The sequence below is a fragment of the Pelodiscus sinensis genome, chromosome 22 (genome assembly GCF_049634645.1).
Source record: "Pelodiscus sinensis isolate JC-2024 chromosome 22, ASM4963464v1, whole genome shotgun sequence".
Lineage (NCBI taxonomy): Eukaryota > Metazoa > Chordata > Testudines > Trionychidae > Pelodiscus > Pelodiscus sinensis.
The window spans coordinates 6576281-6592674 of NC_134732.1; the positions used below are offsets into that span (position 1 = coordinate 6576281).

At 51.5% G+C, this 16394-nt stretch overlaps 1 protein-coding gene across 6 annotated transcripts in view; it reads right to left on the reverse strand.

Annotated features, from left to right (window-relative positions):
- The window catches only part of ASTN2 (astrotactin 2), a 730659-nt gene that overhangs the window by 281133 nt on the left and 433132 nt on the right, over nt 1-16394 (reverse strand). For all 6 annotated transcript variants that reach the window (XM_075905850.1, XM_075905849.1, XM_075905851.1 and 3 more), the window contains 2 exons: nt 15729-15895; nt 10952-11140 (listed from right to left, as the gene is read on the reverse strand). In XM_075905850.1, coding sequence (XP_075761965.1) covers nt 10952-11140; nt 15729-15895 — 356 coding nt within the window. The remainder of the gene's footprint in view (nt 1-10951; nt 11141-15728; nt 15896-16394) is intronic.

Here is a 16394-nt window from a genome sequence, read left to right on the forward strand (position 1 = left end):
TATGTCAGAGGAACTCTCAAAGGGAAGGATCCTAGACAGCACAGCTGATGCAAGCAGAGTTCCTCACAGTGAGGCTAAAAGTGCAGCCTCTTTCCTTCTGCCACAACAGGCCCCTCCCTGCCTAACACCTGATCACTGAGGACTGAGCAACCATGGGAAGCTTTGCTCCTCCACACTAAACTTAGCAGTCCTGTGAGGGACCCAGGAGCTACACAGTGAGCATGCCCTTTCCCACCCAGTGTCTGTTCTCACAACTGGAGCCTGCACTGAAGCCAGCAGGGTGGTGGGTGTGTACGTTAAAAGGGCATGAGCCTTCTTTTGCTATTCCATTGGCCTCCCCAAACTCACTCCTCCTTTGCGCTGGTGCACCATGGCAGAACCAGGGCTCACCTCCCAGCTGTATTGACAAAGGGATGGCTAATGCCATGACTGTTAGCAGGATCTGTAGCTCTGAGAGCTGGGTTAATAAGTGATCAACGATTCTCCTGGGGCAGGACGCAAAAGAACTCCTCCTCTTACTCTCTTCCATGTGTATAACTTTGCACTATTATTAATTAGTAGTAGTACTAGTAATACCCAGTACTTACATAGCACTTTTTCATCCACAGATCTCAAAGCCCTTTCCAAAGGAGCTCAGTGCCATTAGAAATAGGGAAACTGAGGCACTAGACGGTGAAATAATTTGTCGTAGGTCACTAGGCAGGCTACTAATTCCCTCAATGCTTTATGGAGAAGGAACAATGCTGGCCAACCACTGTATAATCAGACACTAGCGAGGCCAAATGTAGGGTTGCCAGATGGTTTAATCAAAAATACCGAACAGCACCCCCCAAGAAAAAGGGGGAGAAAAAAAAACGGAGACCAAAGTTGTTGAGCAAAAAAGAAAGAAAGAAAAATAAAGAAAAAACAGCGTGGCCACTTTAAGAAACACTTTTGAGGCTTTCGGCCCTCACAGGCTGCCTTCAGCCGCCCGCCATCTTATCTCCCTGCTTTGGGCTGGACTGCTCTCCTGCAGAACCAGGTAAGCATCTAGGATTTTCTCCTCCTGGCTGGGAAAAAATCAGAAAATACCGGACATTTTAAGTGTCTGGTATTTTCTAATTTTTTTTACTGGACAGGAGCTGAAAATACTGGACTGTTCAGGTCAACAGTGGACCCCTGGCACCCCTAGCCACATGGGTCACAGCTCTGACTGCTGACAACGTCCAGCCTGATTGGAAGAGAGCCGAAGACATAAGTCCTTGTACCAGAGGCCTGGTATGAGACAGGATCTACTCAGAGACTGGCGAGAACGGGCCGATATTAGCAAAATACACATTCCTATGAAGTGCTAGTCACTAATTGCTCAGTGCAAGCACACCCTGATATCAAGAGGTACCAGAACATCCTGTTATTAAGGATGGTACAAAAACATTCGCCGAGGATAACAGGAACACTCTGACCTCTCCTAACAGACCAGATCAGGAGGGGGCATTGGAAAGTTTTACCACTAACTAGCCTGGGGCCACTGTGGCAGGCATACATGGCTCAGTATCTTTAGAGTCTGAAAGATGCTATTAAACCTCGCTGAGTGCCTTTGTACCACATCAGCTCTTCTGACTATTGGGAGGTTCACTCGAGGGCTGCTGTTGGAGAACACACACATGCAGCCAAACGTCTGACCGCAATGGGCTTTACTGTGACATTTTCTTTTTCTATATTACGTCTGGATTTGTGGCAGGGATTTGGCTCTCGGGAGCTCGTCTGCAGGCTCCGTGGATTATCACCGCTCCTCTAGACAGCAGCGGCAGCAGGAGACCGGGCACTTAAAAATGGAGATCCCAATGGGGAATCACAGGAGGGGTCTGTTTAAAACTAGCAACAATAAATGACTGTGGATTTTGCAGCACAGGTCTGCAGAAAGCGAGGGAGTCAGCAGCGAGGGCTTTTCTGAGGGCAGCACAACCGCGTGACACTGCCAGAGACACATTTACCATGGCAGCCGGCACACTTAAGTCCGGTCCATCAGGCTGGGCTCAAAAACTGTCACCAATATGTCTGCGGCCTCAGAGCCGTGTACAGTCATAGAATCACAGCCACAAATAATAAAGGGAATGAAATGGAAGCCAGCCACCGGAAAGGAGCTCTATCCATTATCCAAACCTGAAGGGTAATAGGTAAACAAGCCATCTGGGGTGCGGAGAGGTGCAGACCTTTCCGATACTGGAATAATAAACAGCCCAATTATAAGCACCGCACTCAGGTGTTTCAAAGAGAAGACAGGGAAAGGATCAATGATATTCATTTAAGAGCGTTAGGGGCATTACGTTTATTATGCTGCTGGGGCTGAGGAAGTGCTCGTTGAGGAGCTGCCATGGGAACCCGGCCTAGGCGTCACTCATAGCACACAGGAACGGGGTGGTACGGCCAATGAAGCCTCCTCCCCCATCACCCTGCTGAAGCAGAGCCATGTGGAGTAGCTTGCGACTGCAGCCTTCAGGTTCCTGCAGGACTGCTGACTAGGAGCATCCCAGCCAGAGCCTGTCTCTGGCACCCCCGCTCTCTCTTCCCCAACTACCTGCCCCAGGCCACCATCCAAACTCTCTGTACCCCTTTCCCCCAGGTCACAACTCCTTCCCAGACCCTGCACCCCTCCTATATCCTCCCCTCCTCTCCTGCACCGGGACTCCCTCCTGAACTCTGCACCTCAAGCCTCTGCCCCAGATCACAACCACATGCTAAAGACAACACAGCCTCTTACCCATGTCAGAAGAGCCTCACACAACATGCTCCAATGGAAAGGGACCTGGGCAGGGCTTGGCGATCTGGGTTCCACCCCGATTCTGTTACTAACCAGCTGTGTCACCTCCCACCAGTGTCCAGTGCCACTGCCTGTCTAGCTAGGCCGTGCGCTGTTGGGAGCAGTGACTGTCTCTGGGAGCACTTCTGGGGATTGGCACAGAGGGGCCTGTAACATACATTCACCAGTGAGCTCCTTGTGCACCCCTGGAAGGCCTGATGCAATGCAGCTCTGCCTGTCCCGGGGCAGAAATGAGCTCTGCAGCCAGACTGGAGGGGAGCCTGGAGGTTGGGCAGGAAACCTTGTTGGGCTGCAGCTGCTGACTGAGGCTGGGAGGCGCAGGGAGGGTTTCCTAAGAGTCCCTCAGCAGAACTTCGCAGTGACTCTCAGCGAGGCAAAGAAGCCCCCTTGGCCGTAAGCCAGAGCCAGAGCAAACTGGGAGAAGACTTTCAGGGGGCTTTCTGCAGCTCTCCAGCTCAGCCAGACCTATTCAGAACCTGCCGACTCCTTCCTTTTGCAGAGAGCCTCAGCCTGTTTATTAATAAAACCTCCGACATGACAGAAATCGTCAAGGTGTTTCCACGTCCTGCCCATCCAAACAGATCCCAGAGAAAGTACGTAGTTTCTGTGGCTTTGGGCAACCCTGGGAATGGCAGCTGGACCTCTGGACACGCCCCATGGCAGTCACAAGACCAGGCTTCAGGACAGGGGAGCGCGGTCTCAGTTCTCTGTCATTTGGGGCCTAAACCTCAAATCTGTGGTGTGCTTGGTGCATGCGTGTGTATTACACGGGGGAGGAGGAAGAGGAGGGAGGGAGGCGATGATGGGGGAGTGGGGAGGCCGTCATTTCAGGCAGTCTCCAGCAGAGCTGTCAGTAGAGCCCAGCAATCACGGCAGAGTTTTATTACGGAACAAGAGGCAGCGAGGGGAGAAGGAGTGACAGATTTAAAATTAACTTGCCAAACTCCCCATCAATATTATGACAATTCCCCACATCAGTTCAGTGACCCGGCGCGCTGCCTGACAATATTAATGCAACTTTGTTGAAACAAACCCTTCGCCTGGCCCTCCGCTTGGGCGATGGCAGCAGCGTTTCTTTGCTGAAGATGAACGCCCCTCTCTCTCACCACGCTCTTTGATCAGCATCCCCTCACACATGCCCCCCGCGAGGTTGCCCCCACCGGCAGAAATGCTGCCCTGGTGAGACCACGTCCGCACAGGGGGGGCCGGCTTTTGTGTTCAGCAGAGCCCTCGCTCCTTGGGGACTGCAGCCTGGTGTCCCAGGTGAGCTGAGGCAGAGCCGTTCCTGGTTCTCCCTGAGCCAAGCTCTCTACAATTTTTGCCCCCAGCCCCCACTATCAGTGGCCCAGCCCTGTTTCTTTTCCTGCTCACTGCGGTGCCCAAGCACCTCCCAATCGCTAGTGGATTTCATTGTCAACAGCGCATGATGCAGGGAGCTACCATCCCCACGTGACAGCCGGGGAACTGAGGGGAGACTAACCGACCATCTCACACTCACTCGGGGTCCCGCTGTGCAGCAGGGAGCAAACAGGGCTCCAAGTCCCCATGCAGTGCCTAAGGGCTTGTCTACCGTTAACATGCTACAGCTGCACTGCTGCCAGGGTTCAGAGCAGACGTTACTCTCGTCACCACAGCTAATCCACCTCCCCCAGAGGCAGCAGCTAGGCTGATGGGGGACGAATTCTTCCATCAACCTAGCGCCGTCTGCATTGGGATTTGTGTTGGCCTAACAGCAATGCTGCTCAAGAGGGTGGACTTTTCGTACCCCTGATGGACGTAGTTAAATCAGCCTCATATTCTAATGCAGACCAGGCCTTAGCCACTAGATTGTGCTTTGTGTTCTTGGCAGGGCTGCCCCAGGCCTTCGGTGTTTGGGCTTGGAACCACCAGCAGATGCTGGAGCGAGCATGATGGGCTGAGCAACCCACGTGTGGAGTGACCAGCAAGGGCACCAGGGCAAAGGGAGATTCTAACGGGGCTATTCCAGCCTGGGCAGGGGGTGGATGTGACTGACCCCCGGGGGCTCAAAGGCAGCCTGGCATCTGCGAGCATGGGGAACAAGGGGTTACTGGCAGGCCGCTGGGAAGCAGAGGGTGAGACTGTATCACCACAATAAATGAGGCTGTGTCTAGACTACATGCCTCTGTCGGCAGAGGCATGTAGATTAGACACATAGGCAAAGGCAAATGAAGTGATTTAAATGATCGCGGCTTCATTTACATTTACATGGCTGCCGCGCTGAGCCGACAAACAGCTGATCAGCACGCTAGTCTGGACGCTCCCCTGCCGACATCAAAGCCCTTTGTCGTCAGCCCCGTTATTCCTCGTGGGATGAGGTTTACCGGGGCTGCCGACAAAGGGCTTTGATGTTGGCAGGGGAGCGTTCAGACTAGCGCGCTGAGCGGACAAACAGCTGATCAGCCATGTAAATGTAAAGGAAGCCGCGATCATTTAAATCGCGGTTTCATTTGCCTTTGCCAAAAAAACAAATCTACATGCCTCTGCCAACAGAGGCATGTAGTTTAGACGTACCCGGAGAGATGCTGGGTACAGGAATTCACAGAATCACAGGGTAGGAAGAGACCTCAGGAGGCCATCAAGGCCAACCCCCTGCCCAAAGCAGGACCAATCCCAACTCAATCATCCCAGCCAGGGCTTTCGGGACTTAAAAACCTCTAGGGATGGAGATTCCGCCACCTCCCTAAGGAACCCATCCCAGTGCTTCCCCACTCTGCTGGAATCCATCCAGGGTACAGAGAAAGTCAGATCACCACATATTGCGTGAGGAGTGCAGTGGCAGGGCACTGCATTGCTGTGTGTGCGGACACACACACGCATGCGCACGGACACTTTGGCATGTGCTGACACCACCCCCCAATATGCACTGGTGTCATTATGTCATAAATAGGGCCGTGTGCTAATTCACACGTATTCACTCTGTGCACTGCCCTGCCTGTATTCTGATCACAACTTCATCTTAGCAAGGACTCATCGCAACAACCGGAATTGCTTCTTTTTGCACTCACAGTATTCCAATGGCCACAGAAATGTTTCCTGGCCCCTTCCCCCCAAAAGTGTATCGCACTGGGTGCCCCTCTCAACCCCATCACCCAAAGAATCCACAAAGCCTGAGTTTACTACCACCTGACACAGAGCAAGCAAGCTAGGCCTGGGATCTGCACACCCCAACCTGAAGCTGCAGGAGGAGGAAAGAGAGAGAGACCGCAGAAGACAGAGGGAAAGGGAACGGTCACATTTAAGGCCCAACAACTTGGGCAGGGTCCTTCCAATGCATTCATTCCCCAGGAAGTGTTTTTCCTATGTGACTGTTACATGTTGGGCTGACATCCCATTCTCCACCTATCAACAATACAGCACGCAAAGCTCCCTCCATGGGCTGTCGTTTGGGATTTCTCCATACAAATTGCATAAAAGCAGCAATCTGAAATTGCAAACACCTCTGAAACAAAAATCTCTGTGATAGTGAAAAACACAAGCGGGGCTGGCAAACAAGCCATTGGAAAGATAATCCTCTTGCAATTTGGGAACTACGCTAGCGTTTGGTTGTGGCCCATTGTGATACAAAGGGGGGAATGCCATTAATCTAGCCTTTAGTCAGCTGGATTTGCTGCTAAGCCTCCCACCCAAACTGAGAGGCGTGTGTGGAATAGTTAGATACTTTTCTTTTGAACTATGAATATTCCACAAATGTAACATTCTGGGGAGGAAATGTGTGGGCTTGAATGTGCTGCTCCCAATTCCTTGGGAGAATGTCAAAGAGGGGAGCAAAGCAGATTGCTGGAGTGTGATTAAAGAGCCTTCATCTGCCGTCCTTGCTTTCAGCCAAAGGGAAAGAAAGGAGGAGAGAACAGACAATGTAAAAGAGTCATTTCAGGGCACAGCCTCACCTCTTTCAAAGGGTCACAGCCAGGCTCACAGAAAGCTGAGGCAGGCTCAACATGCTTCCCTGCAATCAGGGTTTGTTATTTTGAAGGAAGGCAGGAAGCTGGAAATCAGAGCCCAGCAGGGATCAGGAGAGAAGCAAGAGCCATGGGGTAGGTTGAGCAACCTCCAACAGCTCAGCCGTGGACAGGACTCTGTGCCCTTCCCACCCGGGAGCTGTAGAACTCTGGATTTTTTTTCTCCTGTATGAAAAAAGCTAGTTAGGTTTTTGGATTTGCGTTTTTCAATTGACAGTGCCCAGTTTTTGCCAGAAACCAGGATTCTTTCATGCAAAATAGGGTTTTCCCCCTACACCGAAGATGTGATTGTTGACAAAAAGCAGACATCAAGTTTTCAACCCCTAAGCCTCCACCAGATCCACTCATAAGCTCTTTGGGGTAGGAATCTCAATTTGTAACTCATCTGTTAAGCTCTGTGCACGCCCACAGGGCTATGTAACAGCACACAGGGAGAATTAATGAATCATAGCCCCAATATCCCCCTTCTGCCTGTTCCCCCACCAGCCACCCTGGGCTGCATAGGACACCAGAATTCATAAGGACAGCTCTGCACATTAGCGTTCCCATCTCGCTGCTGTGTCCTCAGAGGCAGGCGAACAAGGCAGCGGAAGTGCAGACAAGAGAGCTTGTAACAGCAATGCTAAAGGCGCAGGGCTAAGATCTCAAGAACAATCTGATTCACCTGCTCCAGCCTCGTGTGTAACCCAACCAAATCCTTTACCTGAGCTACTTCCTTCAGGTTAACGGTGCCACATGAAGACCCTGCCTATCTTCCAGCACAGCCCCCATCTCATGCTGTGGATTGGGTGGAAAGGCATAACCAGCAACCAAAGAGCAGGGCCTACTGCCGAACACTGGGTGGCATGGGGGGCTCTAGCCCTGAAGAGTGGCATGTCCCACTGCCTGGCTCAGACCCTGGAAATCCAGGCTAGGACATAGAGGACAAAGCTTCTAACAGCACAAGGCCTCCCCCCGACACTGTGCTGCCCCACTAGGTGGATGAGTCTCTACCTTTTACTAAGGACACTGAAGAAAGGACAACATGGGAATGGGCAGCATTTAAAGGATTGTTACATCTGCATAACTAAGGGATCCCAGCCATTATAAATCCCTTGAAAATACTCAGCCCTTTGTTCTGATAGCAGGTTCTTGCTCCTACTTTGCCGAAACAGGCTTTTAATCCCTGGTATTAGGGAGTTTCCTGCTATGTTTCAAATGCACCAAATTAAGGGCTTCTTGAACAGCTGGCATCTTAATGCTCAGAGAGGTTCTTGAATATATATGAAAATCAGAGGCAAATTACATCTTTTAGTTAATAATTTCTTCTCCATTAACCTCCTTCCCGTCCCTTGTTAGGGGATGATGTAATGGTGTTTCTGCTCCATCACCCTCCACAGACAGCAGACCAAGTGGCTCCAGGGGAGGTGCAGAACCCATTTCTGTGCGCGCGGGCGGGGAGAATGTCTCATTTTTAGCTAATATTCTCAGAACAAACAGTCTCCTTTTAAATAGGCAACAAAGCCAGCGCCAGCCTCCGCCACAGGGAACAATCTCTAAAGAACAAGACATTGGTATCCTGGGCACTGAAAACACGGCACATACCGAGGCAGGTATATGAGCTAATAGCATAGAGGTGGGCAGGAGGGAGCATAACAGGACCCCCTCCTGCCTTGGCCCAGGCATTCATGTTTGCCTGGTAGTACCTTTCTTTTCCACACTCAGTGGCATCCTCCTCTATTCCGCAGCCACAGCTGCCGCCTCCCCCGCCCTGCACTTTATCCCAGAGCCGTTCGGTTCCTGTCCTATCCAGAGGCTGCGCTCAGGGCCGGATCCTCTGCCAGATGAAGTGGCCTAGCTCGGCTGGTTTCAATGACGCCACCTTGATGTTCATCAGCTAAGCATCTGCTCCTTAGCTGACTGCAAGGCCATGGATAATTTTTGTCCTTATTTGGACATCATCTAGTCCCCCCTGCCTTAGGCCCCAGACCTACTGCAGTATGTTGGGCTATGTCTCCACTACCAGGTTATTTCAAAATAGTAACTCCTGAAAGAACCATTTCAAAATAAGCTTATTCCTCGTCACAAGCAGGAGTTATTATTTCGAAGTAACAGGCTTGGCAGTGTGGACACTCGCCTTGTTCTTTCGAAATAAGGGGAGTTATTTTGAAATAATTCCCCAGAATAGACATTCCCTCTGTGATGGCAGTGGGGCTGGAAGCCCCCAATTCAAAGGGACTGTTAGATCATCTAGTCTGACCACCTGCCTATAACCAATTGCTTGGGTTAGACTAAAGCCTTTCCCTCTTCAGGGAACTGAAAGGGTCTGTGCCACAGCCAGAGAACAGGAGATACCCAGGCGCCCCCAGGCATCTGCAATGGCAGAGAAATGCCTGGTTTGGCTTGAGGAGACATAATTTGTGCTCGGTGTCATGAAGCCAGCATGCTAAAACCAGAAGGGAGCCGTGGCAACAGGAGAGGCTGGCTGTCCCAAGTGTGCACTCATCACAGACACTCGATACACAGGGTGTGTGGCCCTTCCGGGTTGCCACGGCTCCCTTCTAGTTTTTAACATGGGAGCTCAATTACAGAGAAAATGTGTCCCCTTGACCTGGGAACCACAACTGCAGCTCAGACATAGCCTAAGGAAGATTTCCTGCACACCATCTGTGGTCCTGCATCAAGCTGTGACCAAGCCTGATGCTTCAAAAGAAGGCAACCTTCCTACCACCTACACTACTACTGGTCAATTGTGAATCCTTCCTGACCCCCGCATGCCCTGATGCATGAGACTGGACTGCAGTCATTGTCTTAATGCAGAGCTGCCAGTGTTACAAAGGGGAGCAATCAGAGCTCCGGGAAGGGTTCACATGAGCCGTGGGAAGGGTGTTTAGGTCTCTTCTCTCACTGACATCCTTCCTTTGTCCGGGTAGCCAGAGCCACAAGAACCAAATGGAGGTATTTCAGACCCTCCACCGGTCAGTTGTTTTTGGACTCTGACACCTGCGTGGTTTGGGAGGCAGGTGTAATATGGGGATGGGGAAGAGGGCAGCTCTCACTTGACTGGGAGCCCTCCAGCTGTATCACACGAATCCTGGCATGTCTGAGTAGGTGCAAGCAAACACACCACACGCCTTGGAGCCCTGTACCGTGAACACGGCAGCGATCTGCACTGAGGTGGAAGGCACTTGCTGATGAAGACCCAACTGAGAAGGGGGAATTTCCCCCAGAGGTGTCCCTCATCATGCAACAACGCCAAGGGACTAAATGGGTGCTTAGGAGAGCATGGTGGGAAATTCCAGCCATGAATGGAAAATATTACATAGGCAAAACTGCATGAAGGAGGGTGAGGAGGGGGTTCCCTTTGCTGTCTGCAGGGGGCTAGACGCACCCAGAAAAGCATTGTGCAGCTTCTTTGGTTGAGAGATCAGCTCACAGAGCTGCAGACATGGCCTTATGATTTGGATTTAGACCTGACTACTAGCCAGTGGAAGAAGAGAGCAGAATGTGCTAGTTCTCATGCCCGACAAAGCCTGCTGGTCTGCAGACACCAAACTGCACACTGCTGAGAATGCCTGGGAGTTTGGCTGGCCAATGTTTTCTGAGAGCAGAAAGGATCAGACAGCTCCATTAGTCGGACTGGTTCTACAGTCCCCATTGTCATAGCAAAAGGCCAGAATTCAGCATCACATGGGAGATTTTATGCTTAAGAGGAGACAGCCACATGGCTGGATCGTAGGAGATGCAGAGACCATGCAACTCTGACTGAAATCCGAGGGAGCTGTGAGGCCTTGGAGATTTGAAAGAATGAGGCCACTGGAAAATGTTTTGTAGGGAACAACCCTGCATCAGACCCAGGAGTGGCTGGATGGGATATGGAGCAGCTCCTCGGTTGATGTGCATCGGCATCGAACCTTTGAAGTGAATGAAGCTAAAGTAGCTTACGGCAGCTGAAGTTCCGGCCCCGCTACGTGACACACCTCAGACAGGAACACCTCTCAGCTCTGTCCCATCTCTGTTTTCTGTGAGCTGTACCGAGCTTGCGTGTATCATTGCTGCAAGACAGAGCCCTTGAAAACTAAGCTTCCTACCACCCTCAACTCTGATACCCCCTTTTCATCGTTCTGAATCATAAGGGTGCATCTTTACACTCTACCATGTTACCTGATGCAGGTAGGGGATGGGGCAGTACCTGAAGGTCATCTGGAACACCTGGCCTTGGTTGACATGCTGGGTCCTGTTGTTGTACCCGTGCAGCATCTCCCCAAAGAGGGTGTCGTTGAATTTGGCATCTGGCTTCAAGCACTTGGGACCCTCACAGATGTCAGACAACATGAGACAGGATTTGCCATCTGGAGCGAGTCTGTATTCCTCGACACATCTAGAGAACACCACAGAATCGGTCAGAAAGACACACACACACACACACTACCCAACCCCCAGGGCTTGTAGTGATGCAAACCCTTCTGCAGAAAGATGTCTCTCAGGATAGTAGTCTTGGTGTGATAAACACAATCAAAGTACACCAAGCCTGCCGACGGTAAGCAATTGCACGTGTGTGGGGAATCAGGTACAGTGAACTATTCAAGGGAGTCTTAAAACTTGCGACAGGTGGGTGCACCAGGCCTAGACAGGCAGCAAAATCTTAGCCCCAAGCTTGGCTCTGAAAACCTAAGTTGGGGAGAGCTCCTGGAGTCTTACAGCTGAAACCTGGAAGCTACTAACCCTTATTCTGCAGCATCACCAGCAGCTTTCTTCAGCACCACGGACAGCTGCAGCAGGGCTGACACCCACATTGGCTGCCACTGGAGCCAGCAGGGCATATTCTGCCTCCTCCTCCCCCCTTGTCCCCCCCCCCCCATGGAAGCACAAGAAGGTTTTCAAGTAGAATGCCCATACCAGGGTCCCAAGATGAACCAGCTGCCTTGGGCCGGTCGCAGGGAAAAGGATTTCAGCTTGCACAGCCAAGGTAGCAAATCCCCACCTACCAGAGAGGATGCTCACAAACCAGTGGGAATTACGCCCTGTGCCTAAGGGCAGAATTGGGCACCACTTCATGTCTATTTATCTGCTTTATTTCACACACTCCTTCCCCATACTGGTGCAAGCACATACAGCAACAGCCTCCCAGCCGAACACACACGTAAGTCAGAGACACTGCCCCTGTTTTGAGTCAGTTGTTCCATCCCTGGAGATGTGAATCGAGGGCTTTTTGTTCCTCTCTCTCACTGTTAAATCCCAGCTCTCCTACAACACTTTGCACTCTGCAGTTCGCAAAACACTTTGCAAAGGAGGCAAGTGTCATCATCCCAGGTTGCACTGGGATTCTTGTGTGGCAGCCAGCAATAAAAAACAGTTCTCCAGAGATCTGCATTTAATGCCCAGCTCTGCCACAGACTCCATGTCACCTTGAGTAAGTCACTCAATCTCGCTAAGATTCAATTTCCCATCTATAAAATGGGGATGATAGTGCTGCTTCTCTTCCACTCTTTTTTGGCCTGTTTTTATATTACAAGCTAGGGCCCACCAGTCACAGTGGGGCCCTGGAGGTGTAGTTATAATGCCAATAATACTTTACCTTGGACTCATCACCGTGGTATTTGATCAGCCCAGCGGAACTAGTCTTGCTTGCCTCCCCTGCATCCGTACCAGATTCTGTTGGAATGCAGAGCCTCACCTCTTATCCACTGCCTGGCAAACCTGCCCAATTCATAGAATCATAGACTCCTAGGGCTGGAAGAGACCTCAGGAGTCACTGAGTCCAACCCCCTGGCCAAAGTAGGCCAAACCCCAACTAAACCATCCCAGCCAGGGCTTTGTCAGGCCGGGACTTAAAACCCTTTAGGGATGGAGATTCCACCATCTCTCTAGGTAACCCATCCCAGTGCTTCACCACCCTTCTAGTAAAGTACTTTTTCCTAATATGCAACCTAGACCTCCCCCACTGCAACTTCAGACCATTGCTCCTTGTTCTGCCACCTGTCACCACTGAGAACAGCCTCTCCCCATCCTCTTTGGAACCCTCCTTCAGGTAGCTGAAGGCTGCTCTCAAATCCCCCCTCACTCTTCTCTTCTGCAGAGTAAACAAGCCCAAATCCCTCAGCCTCTCCTCATAGGTCATGTGCTCCAGACCCCTAATCATTTTGATTGCCCTCCACTGGACCCTCTCCAATGTGTCCACACCCTTTCTGCAATGAGGGGACAAGAATTGTATGCAGTACTCCAGATGTGGCCTCACCAGTGCCAAATGAAGGGGGAAAATCCCTTCCCTAGATCGGCTGGCAAGGCTCCTCCTAATGCACTTCCCAAACCCCTTCCATAGCAGCCACCAAGGCCGGGTGTTTTCTCTTTATAAAGTAATTGTTCCAAGCAGCAAAGCAATAAAGAAAGGGGTAAAAAAACAAAAGGAAAGGAACTAGCTGAGAAAGCTGGGTCCCCTGGGAGCTGTGAATGGCTGGGGTTCAGCAAGCTGTCTGCCATCTGAGCACCTGGATGTGGCAGGAGCTGACAGAAGTTCCTCGGAGTTACTTTTAGGAATTTGCTTCTTCACTGCACAAACTATGACTCACATTTCTTTGAAGGTTAAATTGTTTTTCCAAGTAGTAGCAGCCCCCAGGTAAGAGGCAGAACGTGGCCAGGAAGCTTGGGGGAGGGGGGTATTCAATGGCATCAATGCTCCCCTTTCTGCCTGCTGGAGGTGGTGCAGACCTCAGCTTTAGAACCCTCATGCACAGGGGATATTGGAACGTTCCTGTTTGATTGTGATTAGTCAGGCTCCTGCTGTGGATGACAGTCGACGGAGGAGAAGGGATTTGTGCTGTCTGAACAGGGTGAGAGGAAAGGAGTGATAGACCAGGCTGTGTGCATACACCCTCAGCCTGCCCAGCCAGGCCCTCTCCAGCTGACATGACTTCAGGGCAGTGATGCGTGAAGGATTTGTGTCTAATGCAGCTTGTGGCTTGAAAGCAGCATTCTTCAGCTGAGCAGCACTGGGGGAGAGTGATTCCCCAGCCCCTGGTCTGCAGTTTTGGACCGGCCTCCAGAAACACAGGGGTTGGGAGAAGGTGGAAACATGCCCCCTCCGCACATACAGGCTCCCTCCTCCTGTGCAAATAAACCCCAGCTGGAACAGTGGCTGTTATAAACACGCATAGGTGCAGCCACTCGGCCTGTACCATGCACAGCGCTTCTCTCCCCGCAGCAAAGCAGCAACGTCTGCAAAGGTCCAACAGGCCAGGAGCCATCAATGCTCCCTACTGCGTTTTCTAGGTAAGGGAATGGCCTTGCTGTTCCTTAGTGCCCTCAGCAACTTCCCCTCTCTCCATTAGATGCTGCATCCCCCTCTGCATCTGCTGATGTCGCATCTGCCTAGGAATCACCTGTTGCTGAGTCATTTGGCCTTTGCCTTGAGCCAGGCTGGGCACTGATGCTGCAGACTCCCTGCCTCTGCACTGTCGCCAAAGCTCTGCACTTTTTACTACCCTCCTGGGGACGACTGGGTCCAGGTGTTTCATTCACTACCTGGCTATTTGCTCCCTCCCCTGGCCTCCCTCTCCCCACCTCTTCCCCTGTAGCTAGGAGGACTGGACTAGGCTAATGTATGTGATCACAAGTATCTATAAATGCAGCTATGCATTAACAAAGGTGGAGTCAATCATTTTAGTTCATTTGTTGTGTGATGTTGATCCTGCCTTTCTTCCTTCCTTCCTAAGGACACGATCAGTTCAGCCTGTACACCAGGCCAGTACATGGGATGGCTTGTGTGATGGGTGGCTATTTTTGCAGCCGTGCCGCAGAAAGGCAGATAATTGCAGAGTTCCCTTTGGAACATTCTGTAGTCGGGAAGATTTTCCTTAGAGAAGATACTAAAGCACATAAGATTCTAGGATCCTGGCTGAGATAGGGGATGAAAATCTATTTAAAAAGATGCACAGGAAAAAAAAATCTACAACAACCTGACACAAACTAGTCTGGGATTTATATAACAAGACAGGGACTGACTTGCACAGTCGCAGTCTCTCTCACACACAGACACACTCGTGTGGGAGAGAAAGCTGTCCCTCTGTACATGTAACCCACACACTTCATGTGGTTCACTGTCCCATGCAGTTGTAGTTTGACCACTTACAGCAACAGATAAGAACAAGAAACCCCTACAGTCTGGGCTGATAGTCAGCTGGCTTTTAGTTCAAAGGGTAGAGTCTCCTACACGAAGCTCCCAGGGTCAAATCCACCTACTGACAGTTATAAATGGGAGTTCAACTGGGTCTCTGAAGCTTGGGACATGCTTCCTCAGGTAGGGGAAGTATGTAATCCACACACCTAGGCTAGGTCTACACTGCAATGTTAAACCAGAAAAAGAAACGCAATTTGCACTACACAAATTGCGTGTCTTCTGATTTACTTTCGAAAGAGGCTTTTCCGAAATATGGCACGTCTACACGGTGCCAAATTTGGGAAAAAAGTGTGCCTTCGACACATCCCTTATTCCTCGTAGAACAATGTTTACAGGAATGGCGAAAGAGAGTGTCATCATTCCCATACGTAGGCACGTGTTTGGGCTGCAGATAAGCAGGCATGTTCTTCCAACATCAAAAATTCCCTGTGCATGCAAGCGCAACCTCTTGCTCCTCTGTGAATAATCTTCCCCCCGTGGGTGCAGGTAGCACACACTGTTACTTGTATGCACAGACGTGCACTGGAGCGTCAAGCTCCAGCAGAGAGGGACACCTAAGACGTGCTTATGCTTGCACATGCAGGGCAATGCGCACACTGTTCTGGGCTGCCAGAGGTGTCTGCTCCCTGCACAGGGCAGATAGAGATGTGTGTGTTCAGAGGCCCACAAGGCTGACAGGAATCAGAGGAAGGGAAGACGGTGGAGGGGGAACTAGCCCTTCAAGCCCTCTGTTGGTGCTCATGAGGAAATTGCTGGCAGAGCCCCTTTGAGGCCACGGCGCCAGGAGACTCACCCACAGAACATGAAGATGGTGCTGGAGGAGGGATCGTACGGCAGAGGAAGGGTCTGCTGGAGGCACAGCTGCTCGCAGCCCCCATTGAAGCCGTCCGAACAGTCGATCCCCTTGGAATAGTCGTAGCAGCCTGTGCCGTCCTTCATGGGCCGCAGCTCCTGCGGGCACTGCAGAGAGAGGGGAGACGTGAAGGTGATGGGGGCTTTACTCTGCGGGGCTCTGGGCTCGGGGGCAGCATTCCCCTGGCAGGAGGGGATGGTGTGAACAAACGGTGGGGCCAGGGACCTGGTGCTCGGCTCTCGGCTGTGAGTTAGCTCCCTGCCCTGGGAAGCCACAGCCATTGGTAGTGGAAGTGGGCTCACTCCGGCGAGGCCGGTGGCCTTACACTAGTGGTGAACTCGGGTCTGTCACCAGCATTAAGGCAGGACAGGACACACGAAATCCTAAACTCAAGTCATTGCAGGTGCAAGTTCACCTGGGGAGCCGTGTGGACGGGGCCTGGCATTGGAGTGGGATGCAGGAGAGCTGGCTTCTACTCCGGGCTCTGCCACTGACCAGCTGCTTCAGACCGAGCCTCAGTCACGGGGGCTGATACCGACCCCCTAGACAAAGGACGTTGAGGCCTTCTGGTGAAAAGTGACCCTGCAAACAGCTTCGTGGTACACA